At 41.1% G+C, this 20,061-nt stretch overlaps 1 protein-coding gene across 3 annotated transcripts; it reads left to right on the top strand.

Annotated features, from left to right (window-relative positions):
- The first annotated feature begins 337 nt into the window (after window positions 1-337).
- btaf1 (BTAF1 RNA polymerase II, B-TFIID transcription factor-associated) lies at window positions 338-19,992 on the top strand. 3 transcript variants are annotated; one of them, XM_026309504.1, is made up of 38 exons: window positions 338-722; window positions 1,681-1,804; window positions 2,041-2,155; window positions 2,555-2,692; window positions 3,316-3,515; window positions 4,595-4,728; window positions 5,439-5,568; window positions 5,652-5,720; window positions 5,865-5,954; window positions 6,046-6,141; window positions 6,754-6,930; window positions 8,182-8,376; window positions 8,498-8,622; window positions 8,870-8,990; window positions 9,147-9,251; window positions 9,381-9,530; window positions 9,838-9,980; window positions 10,070-10,244; window positions 10,359-10,562; window positions 10,993-11,413; window positions 11,662-11,846; window positions 11,933-12,089; window positions 12,507-12,616; window positions 12,824-13,025; window positions 13,188-13,336; window positions 13,434-13,586; window positions 14,107-14,228; window positions 14,695-14,862; window positions 15,029-15,106; window positions 15,192-15,321; window positions 15,429-15,570; window positions 15,713-15,843; window positions 15,970-16,092; window positions 16,392-16,544; window positions 16,845-17,056; window positions 17,182-17,341; window positions 17,487-17,657; window positions 18,166-19,992. In XM_026309504.1, the coding sequence occupies exons 1-38, from the start codon at window positions 709-711 to the stop codon at window positions 18,313-18,315; spliced, it is 5,622 nt and encodes a 1,873-aa protein (XP_026165289.1). In that variant the 5' UTR covers window positions 338-708; the 3' UTR covers window positions 18,316-19,992. The 3 variants fall into 3 exon arrangements, with proteins under 3 accessions (XP_026165289.1, XP_026165290.1, XP_026165291.1); XM_026309505.1 differs by having other exon boundaries at window positions 8,182-8,322; XM_026309506.1 differs by lacking the exons at window positions 338-722; window positions 1,681-1,804; window positions 2,041-2,155 and having other exon boundaries at window positions 2,561-2,692; window positions 3,286-3,515.
- The last annotated feature ends 69 nt before the right edge of the window (window positions 19,993-20,061 follow it).

The raw sequence follows: 20,061 nt of genomic DNA on the forward strand, positions 1-20,061 counted from the left end.
TGTAAAAACAGTTAAACGAATTTGGTGCCCCAGTGATACAATATTAATTCAGATAATGACATCAAGCTTGCACATATTAGGGTGTATGCACAAAAGCACATATGAAAAATATTTAGCGTTAATGTGTATGTATCTAGATTAAACAGAGCAACGTAAAGTACTAAACGTATCTAATACCTGATATATCAAATATGAGAAAACGTGTAAACTATCCCCTATTAAGATTTTTCCTTCCACTCGTTTCCTCTTTTAACGTGCATTCTGATTGGCTCTCCCGATGCCTCCAGCCAATCAGCCGCCGCCTGCTATGGGGGAAGGAATAAATGCAAGATGGCTCCTCGTATAAAAACAGTCTTCTGGGTTGCCTTCAGCGTGCAACAAAATAACTCTTTACATCTTGTTAGGGTGAAATATTTATCCGCCAAGAGCTCTGAAGGGTAACTTGAGCTATAGATTGATATGCGTATGGTACTCGACAATATTTTGTGGAAGAAGTTATCGAAGGGACAAAAGCGACAACTTTGAAGCCATGAATCGGTGGTGAACTCAGACAAGACGCGCACAGCCCGGGCCGCTAGCGCTAACACTAGCTGCTAACTGGCTAATGACTTCACCCGCGGTGGAAACGTTCACGGCAAAGTCGGAAAAGTCTCAAACTACTGGTTGCCTGTTGAATGAGGGACGTGAAAGGCCTTACATTAATTGACCATGGCTGTATCAAGGTGAGGTTGGTTTAACGCCTTCTAACGGTCAGCTAGCTTACCTGCTAGCTTGGTTTGGCAAAGAATGGCATGGCGACTGTTGTCCAACCTGAGCCGACGTGCTGTAGCACCTAATAACTTATTTAACTCACTACTTGTGGCACAGGTTTGTAGGCCGGGCACAACATGGGGTCATACTTAGGAAATGTCCTAAAAAAATAAATTGTAATTACGTTAAGTGTTTAATTAATTGCGTTTTTGTGTTTGACGGTCCTGTGTTGATGCTCAGCCGGTAAGTGCAGGTTTCCTATCGGTAACGCTGGTGTGGAGTCTGCAAACACAGACACAGTGTTTGCTCCCTGTGCACACATATTAGTGCAAGTTCACACACTCAAGCTTGTCAAATGGATAGATTTCAGCCTATCCTTGATGCTCAGTTCGGGATCATCTTTTAACGTTGCTTTAAAAATGCAGCAGTATTTGAAATATACTTTGTGTTTTTGTTGTGATATTGTGGTAGTTCACATGGTTTGCTTAGCCAAGTAGACCCATCAGTGGTGTAGGTTAAGTATGAGTGGCACCTGGGCTCATGTCCCATATATCTCTAATCCACTCCACTTTATTAATAGACTGCTAATGACCCCAGCAAAAGACCAGGATCACTAGGGCTTACCTTGATGCATACTCAAACAATTAATAATACATAATGGTTTAACGATGTATTTTCATAATGAATAAAATTAATACCTTTTTAAGACTGAATAAAAAATATTTGTCTTGTTCTTGTACTTTACCAATGTGTAAGTAATGTATTCTGTGTTCTGATAAACTTTCAAAGTTAGGAAGTGGTCCATACACAATTTAGTATCAAAAATTGGGGGAAGGGGAACCAGGATGTTGTTTATGCCGTACTCTGCATTTTGCATAATGCATAATCTTTCTCTTGACCTTGTTTTGCTTTCTGTAACCTGTCTTTTAGACTTGATCGTTTGTTTATCCTGCTTGACACTGGAACAACCCCCATAACAAGGAAAGCAGCAGCCCAGCAGCTTGGAGAAGTAGTCAAACTCCACCCACATGAACTCAATAACCTTTTAGCAAAGGTGTGTATTTGATCTTTCCTCATTCTTACAGTTTTTTACAAGCCTGCATACGAAAATGTCAACGTGGACATTTTTCGCTGTGAAATATCATGTATAACAGTGTAATGCTTATTGGTGTTGGGCATTTTGTTCATATCTTTCCTTTTTTTTTTTTTTTTTTTTTTGTATTCTTTTTGAGTCACACAGGTTTAGATATTATGTGTAGTAAATTAAATGCATTTTCTGTCAATTGCAAGGTCTTGACCTTCCTAAGGAGTCCCAACTGGGACACTCGTATAGCAGCAGGTCAAGCTGTAGAAGCCATTGTGAAGAATATTCCTGAGTGGGATCCGGCACCCAAGCCTAAAGAAGGTGAGCTCTTACGGTTGTCCACTGAAATACTCACAATCTTGGTGCATACATGCCACAATAAACCCATAATTGTAGATGTTTTGTTTTGTTTTTGCACATCTTTTCTTTAGCATAATTTTTTATGAAAAGCTCAGAGCACTGATGTGTGCTTGTGACACGATGTGAGTTATTTTACAGTGCAGTTGATAGATGTTACAAGTAAGTGGGGATGTATGCATAGGCATTCATTTTAGCAGCACAAAATATTTCAGAGATTGGGTTGATTTATACTGCGAGGCATACATTGTTGTTTTAGAAAATGTGCTTTGATTGATCAGGAGGGTCGAAGGTATTTGCATTGATGCAGACCAGTGTTAAGAGTGACATGTTGAGATCTGAGAGATTTCTGTTTTTGTACAGAGTCCTGTGAGGACTTGTCTCCAGAGGACTCCACATGTGACCGGTTGAGTTTCTACCACTTTGACATCTCTCGTCTACTCAAACATGGGGCCTCTTTGTTGGGATCTGCTGGGGCTGAGTTTGAGGAAGACAAAACAGGTTTGTAGTCTTTTGTTTAGTTTTTTCAGCTGCAGTAACATCCACACTGTTATACACTCATACACAAATATGGACAAAGTATATATTGTGTAAATTCTATACTCAAAACGGTCTTTGCTGGATTGTTACCATTAAAAAGAAAAAGTAAGTTATCACCACATTTACTTCTTATCCCTAAAATTTAAAAACTGAGACTGAACTACTGAAATTGCTTATGACTGAAACACAAGATACAAGGCTGTAAATTTCAATGCAATTTGAAAAGGAGAAGCTTCTCATCCTTCCTTATCTTTTTATGATCATTTGACTCTCTCTGTTTTTCTCTGCCTTTTGTTGTTACGTCAGCCATTGTTTCTTTGTGCCTCTGCCTCAATTTCACTTCTCATTTGGGGTTGCTTGTTTAGATTTACTAAATTTAGCAAGTGCTGGGATACTTTCAGAGCTATTTATGATACTGTTCCTGTAATCATTGGTGGCTAAAGCACTCATCATCTTTGCCTACTACCTGTATTTAGCTTCAGTATGACACTCTTTGTTTACATACACATAATCACTATTCCTCACACAGTTACATTTCTCCCTGCTATCCAAAGTTTTCCTCTGATGACTTCATCTGTTATCAGTTGAGATGGATCCTAAGGAGCGACTTGCTCGCCAAAGGAAGCTCCTTCAGAAGAAGCTGGGTCTGGACATGGGTGCTGCTATTGGCATGGACACAGAGGAGCTGTTCAACGATGAGGATCTTGATTATACCTGCCAACCTAGTGGGCTTAGAGCCCATGGAAGCAAAGCCACAACTGGATCTAGCTCTCACAACCATGTGGTGAGCATACTTGTGATCTCTTTAGTTTCAGTCAGGTTTGGATAAACTGTAATGTGAAGATTGTTTGATGCATGAGGCAAGAAGGGGGCACCTGTTGACACTGCTTGTGTTGATAGTGTTGTCTTGCAGCAGTATTCTGTGGCTTGAGGTCATGGGGTATGTTATCTTGTCTCATAGGCTGTTCTTTATAACGTTCTTAAATTGCTTTACATCTCTTGCACTGCAGCAGAAAGTCTTGTTTGGTCACACTATTTGTGCAGAGTGCAGAGAATCCAAGTTGTGACATCATCTTTTTGGTAACTCTTTTGTGTGTTATAAATCAAAGCCTAGTGTTTTTTATGTTTCCAGTTTTTGGATCATGCTGTCTGATTATTCATATCTTCCAAGCCTGTGTGCATTTTCTTTTGTGAAGGACTGTACACATTTTTGTCAGTAAACACAAATGTATTTCCTTATCCGTATGTCAAACATGTCACAAATAATAATTCTCTAAAAGTTTGTGTGGCATAGGTAGTTAGAATGGAGCTGGCAGTTTGTCACTTCAGTTGGTAGTAGTATAAAACAAAGTATGCTTTTCTGTTGTTGTCTAAGATGGTGACTGTGAAATTACATGATTATATAGTCATAAATTCTTAGCCTGACTATGAGAGACTGCGTACTGGTACCTGACAAATCACAGCCTGCCATCATTGATGGCTTGAATGAAAGAGGTGTCACACACTAGGAATAAGAATGGAAACCCAGAATGATGTCTGAAACGGTGTGTATGCTTCTGGCTGCCTTGTGTTAAGAAAAGCATAAAAGAATTTTAGAACAACTCAGGATCCATCTGTGGCCTGCACAGAGTGCAGTATGCATTGTCCTACCCTTCAATGATAGGTTTAAAAAAAGCATTTTTAGCCTGTAGTAGAATTAAAAAGTAATTAGCTAGCCCTTACAAGTTACTTCACAGTGCACAGATGAGGCTTGATGTCTTGAACTAAAGAATTAATCTGCTTTACATTGTAATGCAGCAGACAATGGTGTGTGTGTGTTTAGTGATGTTTCAAACTGTAGTCAGCAGCGCTATTTGTTTTCAGTCCATTCAGGCTGCTGAATTGATTGACTCAGAGTTCCGGCCAGGCATGAGCAGTCGCCAGAAGAATAAGGCTAAGAGGATGGCCAAGCTAGTGGCAAAACAGCGCTCCAGGGACATGGATCCAAATGAAAAGAGGTATGATTGTTCATACTGTGTACTTCCGACATGTCTGATTTGACTTTGGCTGGAGACTTATATCATCTCAATATTTTAGACAGGCGCAGGCAGAAATCATTATGCTAACAGTATTGACATTAGGGCTGCACCTACGACATGTTACCTTAAAATGACGTTACCTTGTGTCGGGTCCACCTGGTGAGCCAGTCTGGTTTTCAGCCGGATGCTTTCTGATCAGATGTTGAAGCATTGACGAAGTGCTGTTGTGGTTTGCCAGTTCTACTTTACAATACATTCACTGCACTGTGTTATCATATTAGTTTGAAATGATCCCAAACTTTGAACATTTTCTGCCTTTTACAGACGGTTTTGCTCTCTTCCATAGTGCCAACTTTTTATACCGAAATGCATTGTGTGACAGTGATTACGGTCCGTGTGGAACAATGATCCCTAGGTGTAGCAGGTCTGATAAAGCAAGTGAGAGTAATTAAACAAATACTCAAGGCAAAGAATTTTTTAATAGAATTCATCAATTTCCTTGAGTATTTGGTGCAGCCCTAATTGACATATTGATGGATATGTTTCTTCCATTGAATGTGTGGTGTCAACAGGCTTAAATTTGTCAGTGATATTGCATGTTTTAATTGGCAGATCTGTGCTTCTATAATATGTAAAGTTTTATTACCTCATATTATAAAACGATTCACTTTGATGCCTCTGTCTCTTAGTAATGACAGTTTTGAGGGTGAACCTGAAGAGAAACGAAGAAAAACCACCAATGTAGTTATTGACCAACCAGCAACTGAGAATAAAGTCTTAATCGACAACGTTCCTGATAACTCCAGCCTTTTAGAGGAGGTAAGGGATTAAAAACAAGTCAGAAACTCAGATTATCAAGTTCTCAACAATTGAATTAATGGTCTACCTCTCATTGCTTTTAGATACATGAGTGGCCTCTGGACAGCTTCTGTGAGGAGCTCTGCAATGATCTCTTCAATCCTTCATGGGAGGTAAAAACAAAACCTTATTTAGGCTGCATGATATTTTTAGCTGATAGAGCACAGTTGAACATAAGCAGGTGCACTAAGTTAAAGGCACATTCTTTGATCCACTTGTAAATGCCAAAAAATAAAATTGTATGATGATGTTTAAAGGTCCGTCATGGTGCAGGCACAGGTCTTAGAGAAATCCTCAAGTCTCATGGTGCTGGGGGTGGGAAGATGGTGGGGACCACTGCAGAACAGGTATATTCTATACTTATCCTCAGGTTTTGTAACATTTCTGTGAGAATTTGACATGACACACACTTTTGACATCTCTGACTTTTTCATTCAGATGTTGCGGCATCATCAAGAGTGGATAGAGGATCTAGTTATCCGCCTTCTGTGTGTCTTTGCTCTGGACCGCTTTGGGGATTTTGTATCAGATGAGGTAGGCCACTCAGATATAAGTTAATCACACTTATTTCTGTCACCATGTAACAAATACAGTGCAGTCAGAAAGTTTGCAGACCCCCTTCACTTTTTTAAATTTTGTTATGTTGCAGCTTGATACAATTGTTTAAATTCAGTACCTCATAATGACAACATTAAAACAGAAATTTAGGAATGTTTGTAAATTTACTAAAAAGGAGAAACCTGAAATATCACATTTACAAAGTATTCTGACCCTTTACTAAGTACTTAGTTGAAGCACATTTGGCAGCAATTACAGCCTCGAGTCTTTTTGGGTATGACACAAAAAACTTTGCACACCTGGATTGGGGGATTTTTCAGGTCTCTCCAGAGATGTTCCGCAGGGTTCAAGTCAGGGCTCTGGCTGGTGCCACTTGAGGACATTCACAGAGTTGTTCCTAAGCCACTCCGGTGTTTTCTTGGCTGTGTAACAGCATTACATCATATTTATGCTGGTTGACCGGCTTTCTTGAACAATATCAGCCAGATATATTGGCACACTACTGAGTCTTAACTGGTTAACCAGTTTATACCATCCAACTTCTGTTTTCTGTGTTATATTTATCCTATATGTGTCTGCATTTTCCAGGTGGTGGCTCCTGTCAGGGAGACATGTGCACAGACACTTGGAGTAGCCCTGCGCCACATGAATGAGACTGGCGTTTCAAATACAGTAGACGTCCTGCTGAAACTGCTTAAAGAGGACCAGTGGGAGGTCCGTCATGGAGGCCTGCTGGGGATTAAATATGCTCTGGCTGTCCGACAGGTAGCAGCTGTTCTGTGTTTATTTGATGAAATGTTAAATAAGAGTTCTACAATTTAATGATATGAGTGCCATATGGTCATCATAAATTGTAGGGGTGGCTGAAGGTGGACATGGATGATTTTTTAACCTGGGGTCGACGCACGCGCCGGCGCGTTTTGACGCATCTTTTCCTGATAAGGCCAAAACAAACAAAGTACTCCGTCAATTCTGATCGTACAGATAAAAGAAGTATATCATTCAAATCTGTAAAGGGTCTAGTTTTAGTTGTATACCATCATAATAACAACAAAATGTCAAAACGTTGTGCTTTTTTTAAATAAAAAAAGCCGACAGGGTGCGCTCTCAGCCTTTTCTCTCTGCCATTTCTCTTCACAGACACGTAAATAAAACAACCAGAATCTCAGCGAATACTTGGATCATAAAAATAAGAATTATATGGCTAGAAAGCTTGAAATGTTTTCTTTTGAGTGAAACAATTCAAGTCAAAAACAAATCATCACTTTTTATTTAATCCGTATGAACGTAAGGAGAAGTCCGTTTTTTCCTGTCTCACCTCATTACAGGTAATGCGGTCCCGCCTTGTACACTGTCCACTGTTCACGTAAATAATCTCAGGTGAAGCAGGTAAATATGTGCACACCCCGGAGAAATGACATAAAACGTCAAACTTCACCATAGAATTTACTCTTTTTCTGCGCGTTTGGATGATACAGCGTCACGGACGTGATGAAGCGCTTCTTGTATTCCACACAGACAAATAGTTTAGCTTAGAAAATTTAAATCAGTGTATTGTGTACTGTGAATGTGTGAACAAGATGACATTCACAGCACTCTGAAGTAAACACTTTAGCCTACAACATGCAGGTCTCCAAAGTCTTGTGAACCAATGTTCAGTTTGTGTTTTATGGTCTTATTTCAGTGAGTAAAAAATTGTAGTTTTTCACTAACCATGCATAAACACTTTTTTCTCAAAAACACAATCATGTATAAACTTGCTGCTCACATATTATTGTAGCCAATTTTGTGCTGATTAGTGTTATTAGACTTTAGACATTAATATGTTTAAAAGACACTGAAAAAAGCACAAATGTCAGGACATGTCAAAATTTGTCCAGGACACAAAAACCCCCTCAGACCCCAGAGGGTTAAGAGATGTCAGTGTAGAGGCCAGCTATACATCTGGCCTCAGCTGGCATCCGCTATACAACTATACATCTATGCTGATACGCACTTTTCTTCCTTTGGTTTCAGGACCTTATCTCTATTTTATTGCCTCGGGTGCTCCCTGCCATCTCTGAAGGCCTACAGGACCTAGATGATGATGTCAGGGCTGTAGCGGCTGCAGCTCTCATCCCTGTAGTGGAAGGCTTGGTACAGCTACTGCCCAATAAGGTCAGAGAGGCAAAACTAATACCCTCTACAGTTATTAATTATAATTTATACTTAGTTATTAATTATAATTTATACTTAGTAAGTTTTGTGTGGCACGTGTCACCTCTATGTAGTTAGTTTTCATACTATCCTCATTCCATCTGTCTTGATTAAGTTGTAAAATTCTGTCTCACAGGTGCCCTTCATAGTGAACACACTGTGGGATGCTCTTTTGGACCTGGATGACCTCACTGCTTCCACCAACAGCATCATGACATTGTTGTCCTCACTGTTAACCTATCCACAGGTCCGACAGTGCAGGTCAGTCACTCGGCCTTAGTATGTGTTCACTTTTACTATTGGCTCATCTGTTTAGTCATTAACTCGATTAACATAAAACACCCAGACAATAGAGACCCATTACTAAGCAAAGTAACCACAGATGCTATTAGTGTGACTGAATTGAGTCTAAGGTGTGTAAAAATTTATTATTCTATTTCATTTATTTTTAAGAGAATGATTTTTCTATTACTACATTTATATTGACAGACTTTCTTGTCCACTGTAGCATGCAGCAGTCATTAACAGTCCTGGTGCCTCGGGTTTGGCCCTTCTTGAGACACACTATATCATCAGTAAGACGTGCAGCATTGGAAACTCTTTTCACACTGCTGTCTAAAGCTGACCAGGTAAATGTGATCAAAAACAGTTTGATACTTGTCAGTATTTCTACATATGGTATTTAGCAACATATTACTTATTTTGCTAACAAACAGTGTTAATGCCAGCTAATACTTCTGTGGTGGGTTATGTTGTTTTTTTTGGGGGGGGGTTTTGTGCTTCAGAGCTGTGCAACATGGATCAACCCCATCTTACAAGACATGCTCCGGCACATTTTCCAGTCTTGCATACTGGAGAGCAATGATGATATCCTTGACCTGATCCACAAGGTTTATTTCATGTTGTTATTTCGTTGATACAACTTTGGCCAGCTTTAATTTTCTGTTTCTTGAATAAGTGTTATTTTTTCATTTCTTGCATTTTGCCCTGATTGGTTAATGTTGTATCCCTGTTTGCAGGTGTGGATGGAGCTGCTGACTCAGGCCCCCCAGCAGTATGTAGTAGCAGCCAGCTGTCCATGGATGGGTGCCTGGCTCTGTCTCATGATGCAGGCCTCTCACATTCCCATAGACCTTAACATGTTGCTGGAAGTCAAGGCCCGCTCTAAGGTAGTGCTTTTTTTGGGGGGGGGTCCAGTCAGCTTATAGCCATGACCTATATGTTTTTGATGTTTTATCAGTCAAAATGCAACAGTGAAGAGTTTTACTATCCATGTACCCAGATGATTCAGTATTTATTGCACTGCATTTGAAGCAAAGAAGAGTTATTTTAATTCTGTGATGTCAGCAAGGTGCTTATTGTTCTCTCCCCAAACATCATCTATAATGCCACATAAGGCTTGTGTTGAGCTTTGTTTGTTTTTTTGTTTGTTTAACTTTAACAATAATTAAGGTTAATGTTATGTTGATCCAACAGGATAAAGCTGGTACAAAGGCACGTCAAGGGACCAATCAGGTGAAAGAAACAGTCCAGGAGTACATAGCAGGTGCAGAGACAGTGACAGATGACCAAGTGACAAGAGACTATGTGGTGATTCGTGCTCGTCTCATGTCTGCCAAGTAAGTTTTGAATATTGATCATGTATTTAGTAGAACAATATTTGCCAACAGGACTGATTTCTTGCTCTCTTTGTATGTCTGTAATACAGATTGCTGGGGGCTCTGTGTAGGTGTATCTGTGACCCTCAACTTAATGCTGCTTCTCAAGAGATCCGACCAGCTGAATCTTTGGGCCAGCTGTTGCTCTTCCATCTCAACTCCAAGTCTGCCCTGCAGCGCATAGCTGTGGCTCTAGTGCTTTGCGAGTGGGCTGCACTGCAGGAGGTGAAACACCTGGGCACTTGAGTTTATTCACTTTGGAATGTTTAGAAATTTAATCCTTATTGGTTGTGGTTTGGGCATAACACAATCTTTACCTTTCCAATATCTCTCTTTCAGGATTGTCAGGTGGTTTCCTCCATGGTGCAGCCTCGTCTTCTGGCCATTCTCTCTGAGCAGCTGTACTATGATGAGATTGCTATCCCCTTCACACGTATGCAGAATGAGTGTAAGCAGCTCATTGCATTGCTGGCTGATGCCCACATAGACCTGCAAGACCGCCTCAATTGCAGTGTCTTTACTATTGACCAAGCCAGTGAACTGGTAAGTCCACCCATGCACATAGGAGCACTGCAAGATATTTCAAAAAATATAAAGTTTTCACCACCCAGGGAATAGGAATTAAGTAACTGAAAAGAGATGGTTTACATGTGGTGCAAACTGTATTTAATTTTTAAACAAACTGTAAAGGGGGACTCCATGTCTATAAATGCCCTTCCAGTGTACAAACTGATGGGCTGTATTTACTTATTATTTAACTTTTAATAAATAATAAGAAATTAAAACCGCTGGCTAGAACAAATTCTACTGGGCAACCCCCCCACGACACAGCTGATTAATTGAATGAAACAACAGACTCCTTAACTTGGTATTAATGTTGTGATACCCAGCTGATTCTCTCCTTTAAAGGTTAATGGGTAGAGCACTGGATAACAGATTCCAGTCACTCGCTTGCGTCTCACTTGTTTCCCAGGTAACAACCATCTTTACAGAGTCAACTGCAGGTCTGAACGTGAAGTCTAAACAGTGGCAGGCTCTGGACAGCAAACGACAGCAGGCTCAGGCATCAGTGATGGAGACCAGCACAGAATGGCAGCAGCTGCATCTGCGTGTCCACATGTTCACAGCCTGTGCAGTGATTAACCTGCAAGTGCTTCCCGAGAAGCTCAACCCACTGGTCAGGCCTCTGATGGAGTCCATCAAGCGAGAGGAGAACACCCTGATTCAGGGGTATTCTGCTTCTTTTATAGCCAAGCTATTGCAACAATGTGCTGGACGCTCACCATGCCCCAACCCCAAGATCATCAAAAACCTCTGTACCTCAGCCTGCGTGGACTCTTCTGTCACACCCTCATCTGCTTGTCCTGTACCCCCCACACAGGAAAATGCCAAAGGTAAGAGTTGCTGATGTTTAGGCATAGTCTTTTGGTCACCCTGTCTGCTTTGACCAGGATTCATAATTGATTTTTCATTGACATTTTAATTATTCCATTGATTTGTGTGTGACTTAAAATACATGATAAAGTGGATGTGGGTTTCTACATTTGTAACACGCAAGAAAAGTCCATCAGTATGTCAACACTGAAGAAGTGCTTGATTCCTTAATGCTGACTGTATTTCACCTCATTTATCATGCTATTAGGCAGTGGGTTGGAAAAAGACGGCCCACATCACATGGTCAGCAAAACCCGGGGCATCATTACCCTGTACCGTCACCAAAGGGCAGCATTTGCCATCACCAGCAAAAGAGGTCCAGCTCCTAAAGCCCCAAAGGCCACCACCACAGAGCTTCCTCCTGGTAGCACCATCAGCACTGATAATGATGAGGTAGACATGTAGCTCTACATGTAGCTCTCATAAGCAATTATCAACTACACACTATATTTATACTTTTCATATTGTTTCCTTTTTAGAGCAAGAAGCCATTTCTTATCCAAAGAAGAGGGGCAGATTTTTCCCTCACAACTGTTGCCAGGCACTTCGGTGCAGACCTCACCAAGTCTCTGCCATACCTCTGGGAGACCACAGTGGGACCACTTAGGACAGTGGTGACTGAGAACCAGTGCATTAGTATGTTGATTGGTTTAATCTCATTTAAATTTTCTATTAGTAACAGACTACAAAGTACCTGTAACTACCTTTGATATGTAATACTTTTTTTTTTTTTTTTTTTTTTTTGGGTACATGAACAAAATGACACACAGCTGCTCAGAAAGTATTTAGGAGCCAAATGTGCCATTACTTTTGCTCAGCTGCGGTTTGAACATTGTTAAAACAGCTATCTCCCACACAGTTCATTTGATATTGTCGTAAACCTGCTCAATTCACATTTAAAGCTAGGATTTGACATTTTTTTGCAGTAGTTATTTTCTTTTAAATTGAATGTGCTATATCACAGAGCCTGAGAAGCAGATGCTTGATTGTATGTAGTCATAGTGCTAAGTGATTGTGTCCCACTGAATTTTGTGTGGTGTTTGTGTGCTATAGATAGGCAGGTCCAGCTGGAGAGGGGAGACACTGTAGCCCAGGAATTGGTTAACTCTCTACAAGTTTTAGAGATCATAGCTGGGGCCATGGCTTCTGAACTCAAACCTTTGGTAAGGTTTAATCATCAAAACTGCTCTATTATGCTGCACCATTTTTGTCTGTGTTCATTTTCCAAAAGAATTCAATGGCATTTAAAATGGAAATGGTGATTCCCATTGGAGAAACTGATGAGGGCATCTTAAAATAACTACTGGAATTTAAACCAAGTGTTGAGCAGAACTTTTAAATATCTCTTCTGTCTTTGTGATGTACTGTAGCTACTGGATCACCTGCCTCATCTGTTCACCTGCCTGCAGCACCCATACACAGCCGTGCGTCACATGGCAGCTCGCTGTGTGGGCGTGTTCAGTAAGATAGCCATGCTGGAGACCATGAACAGTTTTCTTGAGTGTGTTCTACCCTGGTTAGCTGCTATTGATGACTGCACTAAACAGGAGGGTGCTATTGAGGCTTTGGCCTGTATCCTGGACACACTGACATATGTTCAGAATCCATTGTCTTGCTCTAATACTTACTTTGAGTGCAAATCACATCTGCTAATGCAGGTTTAAAACAGGTTGTTAGTGTGAGGGTGCCTCATGATTGTTGCTGTGTTATTGTCCTTGACCAACATGTATTCAGGTGTCATGGAACAGTTGGATGTCGACATTGTCCCGTACATTGTGCTGCTGGTTGTTCCAGTGCTGGGCCGTATGAGCGACCCCAGCGATAGCATTCGCTTCATGGCCACACAGTGCTTTGCTACACTCATTCGCCTCCTACCACTTGAGGTAGGATTACTCAGGCAACTAATATACTAATACATTGACCCTATGTTATCATGTGTAATATTATTATTATTTTTTTTTTTTTTCCCCTGTCTACCAGGCAGGCATACCAGACCCTCCAGCCATGTCTGCTAACCTGATCCGCCAGAAGGCAAGAGAACGCCACTTCCTGGAGCAACTGCTAGATGGCAGGAAGTTGGAGAACTATAAAATCCCTGTGCCCATTAAGGCTGAGCTCAGGAAATACCAGCAGGTGTGTGTCACTTTTCAGGGATGCACTGCATTTCTGTGATATTTCCTCAAGGAGCAGATGAAGGATGCCCTCCCTTTGTTTTTGCACCTTTTAAACAACTCATCTGTGGTGCTTCTTCACCTCAAGTCTGATCATTTGTCTGCCAGATTCAGGAAAGAGTTTTTGTTTTTGGATGATGCAGGCTGGTGATGTAGACAGGGATGCTGACAACAGATGGTTTCCCTGACAGGATAAATTTAAAGCAGTCAAATGGGGAAAATGAGGTGCTTCCTTTTAGAAATGTTAGTTGCTGGCAGATCTGCTGAGAGTAGCCATCCATCTCTTTAATGGAGCAGTGCAGAAATCCAGCTTCAATCCTGCTAACGTTGTAACCTCTGTCCTTGACCACAAAACCTTAACTGAGGAGAAAGTGTCACCCTGAAACCAACTGCAGTTACAATGGACAGGCTGTGTTTAAGTCTGTTTTAGAGTGCCGATTTTCGTGTTTCTGTTTTCACTTTTGATCCATCTCATCTTGCAGGATGGAGTAAATTGGCTGTCCTTCTTGAACAAATACAAGCTGCATGGGATCCTGTGTGATGACATGGGTCTTGGCAAAACTCTGCAGTCCATCTGCATTCTGGCAGGAGATCATTTCCTCAGGTACACAGTCCAAATAGCACCTGTGCTGTTACCCATGTTGGCTGTCAGCTGTGCAGGATGAGCACACAGACTCACCCCCACTATCATATGACAGTATGTACTATACCATTCAGAAACAGTTTAACTCCCATAACTGTTTGCTCTACTGCGTATCTGAAGAAGAACAGTTTAATAGTAAAATATGTAGAATCAGAGGTAGGTTGTACCTAGTTTGGCAAGATTAGAAACATGTTTGCCTAAAAATGTAAAACTATTTATATAAAACATTGTGAATTGTGTTACCGTTGTATGTGATGCTATTCATTTAAATAAGTGTCATGTATAATAGACATACTTTGACAGTTTTAACATCAACAGTGATTTTTCTCAGGTTTTATTGATATATTGATCATCCTCATTGCACATTTTGACTGCTGTGGAAATTAAATGTCTCAATCTTCTGTGTTTGTCTGGTGTCTCTATATAGGGCACAGGAATACGCAAAGACAAAGGCTGCAGACTGCAGCCCACTGCCCTCTCTGGTGGTATGTCCTCCCACACTGACTGGCCACTGGGTGGATGAGGTGGGGAAGTTCTGCTCCAAAGAGTACCTCAACCCACTGCACTACACTGGGCCTCCTACGGAAAGAATGCGGTGAGGATAAATCAGTTTATCCTGACAGGATTCTTGTCTGCATTTTAAAGTTTTGGTCTTTCTGGACTGGGTTTATAAATTGAAACTGTAGTATAAAGCTAATTTAACAAGTTGAAACATTCTTCCAACACAGTCAGTGAACCTAAATGAACATTCACCTTTTCAGGTTGCAACACCAAGTGAAAAAACACAATCTAATAGTAGCCTCCTATGATGTTGTTCGCAATGACATTGACTTTTTTAGGTGAGTACTACTCCCATTATGAGTTTGTTTTGGAATTAGGTGGGCCATGGAAAAAGTTTTTTTTTTTCTACTTTTGATTTTTCAGAAATATAAAATTTAATTACTGTATCCTTGACGAGGGTCATGTCATCAAGAATGGGAAAACCAAACTTTCCAAAGCCATTAAGCAGCTGGCTGCCAACTTTCGAGTTATCTTGTCAGGAACACCTATTCAGGTGAGGTGCAGTTTTGGAGCTCATGTGGAAGTGGCCTTTGAAATTCCACTTCTTTTCTTGAGTGCTTGCTAATTAGAGCATGAATGTTTATCTTTGTCTGTCCCCAGAACAATGTCCTGGAGCTCTGGTCGTTGTTTGACTTCCTCATGCCAGGCTTCCTTGGAACAGAACGCCAGTTTGCAGCTCGCTATGGCAAACCAATCCTGGCCAGTCGTGATGCTAAAAGTTCGTCACGGGAACAGGAAGCAGGTGTGTGAGCTCTGTTAGTCTTTAATGGAAAAAATTCAAAATCTCGTTTTTCTTACTGATTACATTTCAGAACACCCTGTTTCTGCTAAGAGACATGAAGATTAGGATATCAACTGTGGTTAACACTGGTTTCTCCCTCTAGGTGTTCTCGCAATGGAGGCCCTACATCGGCAAGTGCTACCCTTCCTTCTGAGGAGAATGAAGGAGGATGTCCTCCAGGATCTTCCCCCTAAAATAATTCAGGACTATTACTGCAACCTGAGTCCTCTACAGGTATAGGTTTATTGCACTGTTAATGGTAGGAATCAGTATGTTATTCTAGTTTGTCTGGGATTTCACGGGTGTCCAGCTGCTGCATAATGGCATAACTTTAGCGGAATGTTTTCTCATTACCCACAGGTTCAGTTATATGAAGACTTTGCAAAGTCTCGAGCAAAAGCCAGTGTGGAGGACAGCATCTCTGTGGCCTCTTCGGAAGAGGAGGACAAGCCGAAACTGAAGGCCACAGGACATGTCTTCCAGGTACAGCTGGATTTTCTACATACATTTCCGTTGTGGGAACAAATGTAAACCTGGTCTGCAACAGGACTGTAAAGTGCCTTGAGATGATTTCTATTGTGATTTCATTGATGCAATACAAATTAAATTGAATTGAATCTTGATTTTACTTTTATATTAAACTTTAGTTTTATTGAGTAGGTTTGCAGTGGTTTGAAAAGCATTGATTAATACTTATTGTAAGCATTTATACTTTGCAGACATCTTATTTTGACCATGCAATACTATATATCTTCATTTTTTTTTTTTTTTTTTTTTTAAAGGCACTGCAATACCTGCGGAAGCTGTGCAACCATCCAAGCTTGGTTCTGACCCCCCAGCATCCAGAGTACAAGCGCATAACTGAGCAGCTGGCAGGACAAAACTCCAGCCTGAGGGACATTCAGCATGCACCCAAACTTTCTGCTCTCAAACAGGTAATGTGCTGTGAAGTCAGCTCTTTGCTCATCTGTTCCATGTTGTTTCTGCTTTTGTGGATTGCACTTTGGGAAAGAAATGTCCATCATGGTTACTTATGAATTTTGCACATTGAAGTTTCATTGAAATATTAGACTCTCGTAACAATGCAGAGGAGTTAGGATAACTGTGTCATGTTTTAAGTGTCAGAACAGAACTGTACTATCACAGCGGTTTGTTTTCCTATGGTTTTTCAGGACTAATCAGGACAGCTGCAGCTCTCTCTCATGCTGTGGTTTTCATGTGCTTGTTTTCTTCAGTTGTTGTTGGACTGTGGTCTGGGCGGTGGTGGAGGATCTGAGGGGGGCACTGAGGCAGTGGTGGCCCAGCATCGTGTGCTCATTTTCTGTCAGCTGAAGAGTATGTTGGATATTGTGGAGCATGACCTGCTGAAACCCAAACTGCCTACAGTCACCTACCTGAGGCTGGATGGTAGCGTGCAGGCTGGCCTGCGCCACTCCATTGTTTCAAGGTCAGTAGACTGAATTTATGTAATCACAGTTTTTGACACTTGTCTCAGAACGGTCTAGTGCTGTCTGATAACTGAATTTGAGCTGCTACCAAGTTCAGTTGTTTTCCCTTTTCTCTCTGACTCAGGTTTAACAATGACCCATCCATTGATGTGCTGCTGCTGACTACCCATGTTGGCGGTCTGGGACTGAATCTGACAGGTGCAGACACTGTTGTGTTTGTGGAACATGACTGGAACCCTATGAGGGACTTGCAAGCCATGGATCGTGCCCATAGGATAGGACAGGTACTGATGTTGAGTGCAGCATGATATCAAACCAGAGATGCAAAATAACCCAAATGAAACTGGCAGAGCAGACTGACATCTAATATAATCAGTCCATTGTGTGTGTTTTTTTTTTTTTTTTTCTTCGGTGTGTGTGTGTGCGCAGAAACGAGTTGTGAATGTGTATAGGTTGATCACACGAGGAACACTGGAGGAGAAGATCATGGGACTGCAGAAATTCAAGATGAGCATTGCCAACACCATCATCAGCCAAGAGAATACCAGCCTGCATAGCATGGGCACAGACCAGCTCCTCAACCTCTTCACTCTTGACAAGGTGAGACTACAGAAGTATTTTTGGCATGGAGACACTGACAGAGTTCACCATTGCACCATGTGGAAATCTAAGCAGTGTCAGTCAGTCAAATAGAACTTTAACTGTGGATTTTTTCAGTGTAAAATGTGAATTTCTTTGCAGTGTACTGTAACCTGATACAAGTCTTATAACTAAGCAAGGAAATGTAAACACTTTGAATAAAATAGGTGAAAACTAATAAAATGGTTCAGTGATGTCACAAGACATGACATGCTAATTGACAGTTGGGGAACCATTAAATGAGTGAAGCCCATCATCTAGTAACTAACCTAGGACAATACCTAAGACATGGCAGGTAGCAGGTACAACCAGATGGTGCTTGTAATATTTTTACCTAACATAGTGTTAAGCCTGTTAGCTTGCATGCCTATGTATTCCCAACATAAGCTCCTCTTGCATGTTGTGCTGCAATACCTGTGCACCATGCATCGTGTTGGGCTGAACTCCGTTGTGTGTAAATGTGTTTCAGGATGATAAGGCTGAGAAAGGTGAACAGCCACCGTCAACTTCAGGGAAGGCCTCCATGAAGTCAGTGCTGGACAGCCTGGGAGAGCTATGGGACCAGCAGCAGTATGACACAGAGTACAACCTGGACAGCTTCATGCACTCCCTGCAGTAGCACTGCATGACCTCCCACAGCCTTCGTCTGCTGGCCAAGCAGGACCTGGTCAGAACCTGAGGAGTCCCACAACCTAAACCAGACAACTAGAGAGTTGCTGATGGCTCATAGTTACAGTACATGTCCCTAAGCAATAATGAAAACACAGCCAAAACAAGAATGTTTATCTTTTACTGCTTTCAAATTGAGAGGTTTCTTGGAACATTAAATTTCTTCTACTGAATCTTAACATTGGCAGACATCCCATAATTCCTTGTTGCGAGCAAACCCCTCAGGTTTGCAACAAGACCTTGACAAAACAGCAGACAATATAATGCTAGGATGATGATGCACCATCTGTGACACAGTCTTGATTTACATCGTCTACATCATCTCACTGCTGTGTGCACTGAGTGCTCACACATACAATGTACCATAATTATGGTTATCATTTCTAGTTAGAGCACCAGGTGCTACTTTTACAGTCCATTGCCCTCCTCCCTCAGCGCATTACCAGAGTATACAGTGTTAACTGCTTCAGATTCCATTACCCAGTTGCACCTCCCTCCCTACATTTGCCCTATTACCCCCCTTTGTCCCAAAGTCTTACAGTTGCTGCTGTGCCCAGCCACACTAGTCAGTTCCTCTCTGACCGATGACTGATAGCACCAAGCTTTTCTGTGACAGGGAAATAGGATGAGAGTGCTGAGCTTGATGGAGAAAACATTGAAAGTCTTCCTGGTATTCTGGATTTTTATAGCACAGAAGCTGTTGAGGCTCAACAAGAGGACCCCCATCCTCCAGATGGCGCTAGTTTCCACTCACCTCCGTCTGTTCTTCTGATCCTTTACTAGAGGAGGTTTAATCTGCATAGTGTCCAGCTCCTCCAAACATAGGGTAAAAATTACCTGGGGAAAGCACTGCACTTGAAGCAGCATTACAGAGACTGAACATGGGGCCAAGCTGAAACTGGTACCTGAAACTTGTAACAAGTATTTTAAAAGGATAACAGACTTGTACATATTTCTGTAATTGCTGCTTTTTGTTTATGATTGTGGAATTGTAATAAATTCTGCAGACATTTGAACTACAGCTTTTTTTCCTATGCCTGTCAATGTTAGCCATTAGATGGTGTGGCTCCACAGACCTGAATGATTCTACTGTTTAGATATAAGTGAACCTCATACAATGTCACAGCTACATGTTGCAAAGGAAAACAAAGAAATATGCAGATGCTGCAGCAGATGGCGTGGTTGGGGGTTATTCATTTCTCTGAGCACTTACAGGAGCTTTTGTGCATGTTGGCCTTAAAGAAGCTACCTGACCTATTGGAGCTCTGAAATAGTCATATGGTGAGTCTGCCCTTTTTTTTGCTTCTGTTTTCAAGGTCAACATCTCAATTTTATAGGCAGCACTGATGGTAAGCTTTTAAAGTGCACAGAAAAGTGGAAATTCTGTGGAAGCAGAAAGTCCTAAATTAACATTTTAATCTGAACAAAACGGAAAACTTCTATAAATAAACTCACGTTTAAAATTCAAGAATGTAGGTTTTCAATTTTCTTATGTGACCTTGTCTTTTCTATGGTCATGTGATGTGGACACAGTTAAAACATGTTACTAACAGTTTACATTTGAAAAATGAATGTAATTCATCCAACTTAGGCCACTTGAATTTTTTTAAATAAAATTTGAGCAACATGTAGTTTTTGTCATGTGAGATACTTCAGTTTAATTCCAGTGAAGACTCAGGTCCTTATGAACTGTCTT

Source organism: Mastacembelus armatus, chromosome 15 (assembly GCF_900324485.2).
Source record: "Mastacembelus armatus chromosome 15, fMasArm1.2, whole genome shotgun sequence".
Lineage (NCBI taxonomy): Eukaryota > Metazoa > Chordata > Actinopteri > Synbranchiformes > Mastacembelidae > Mastacembelus > Mastacembelus armatus.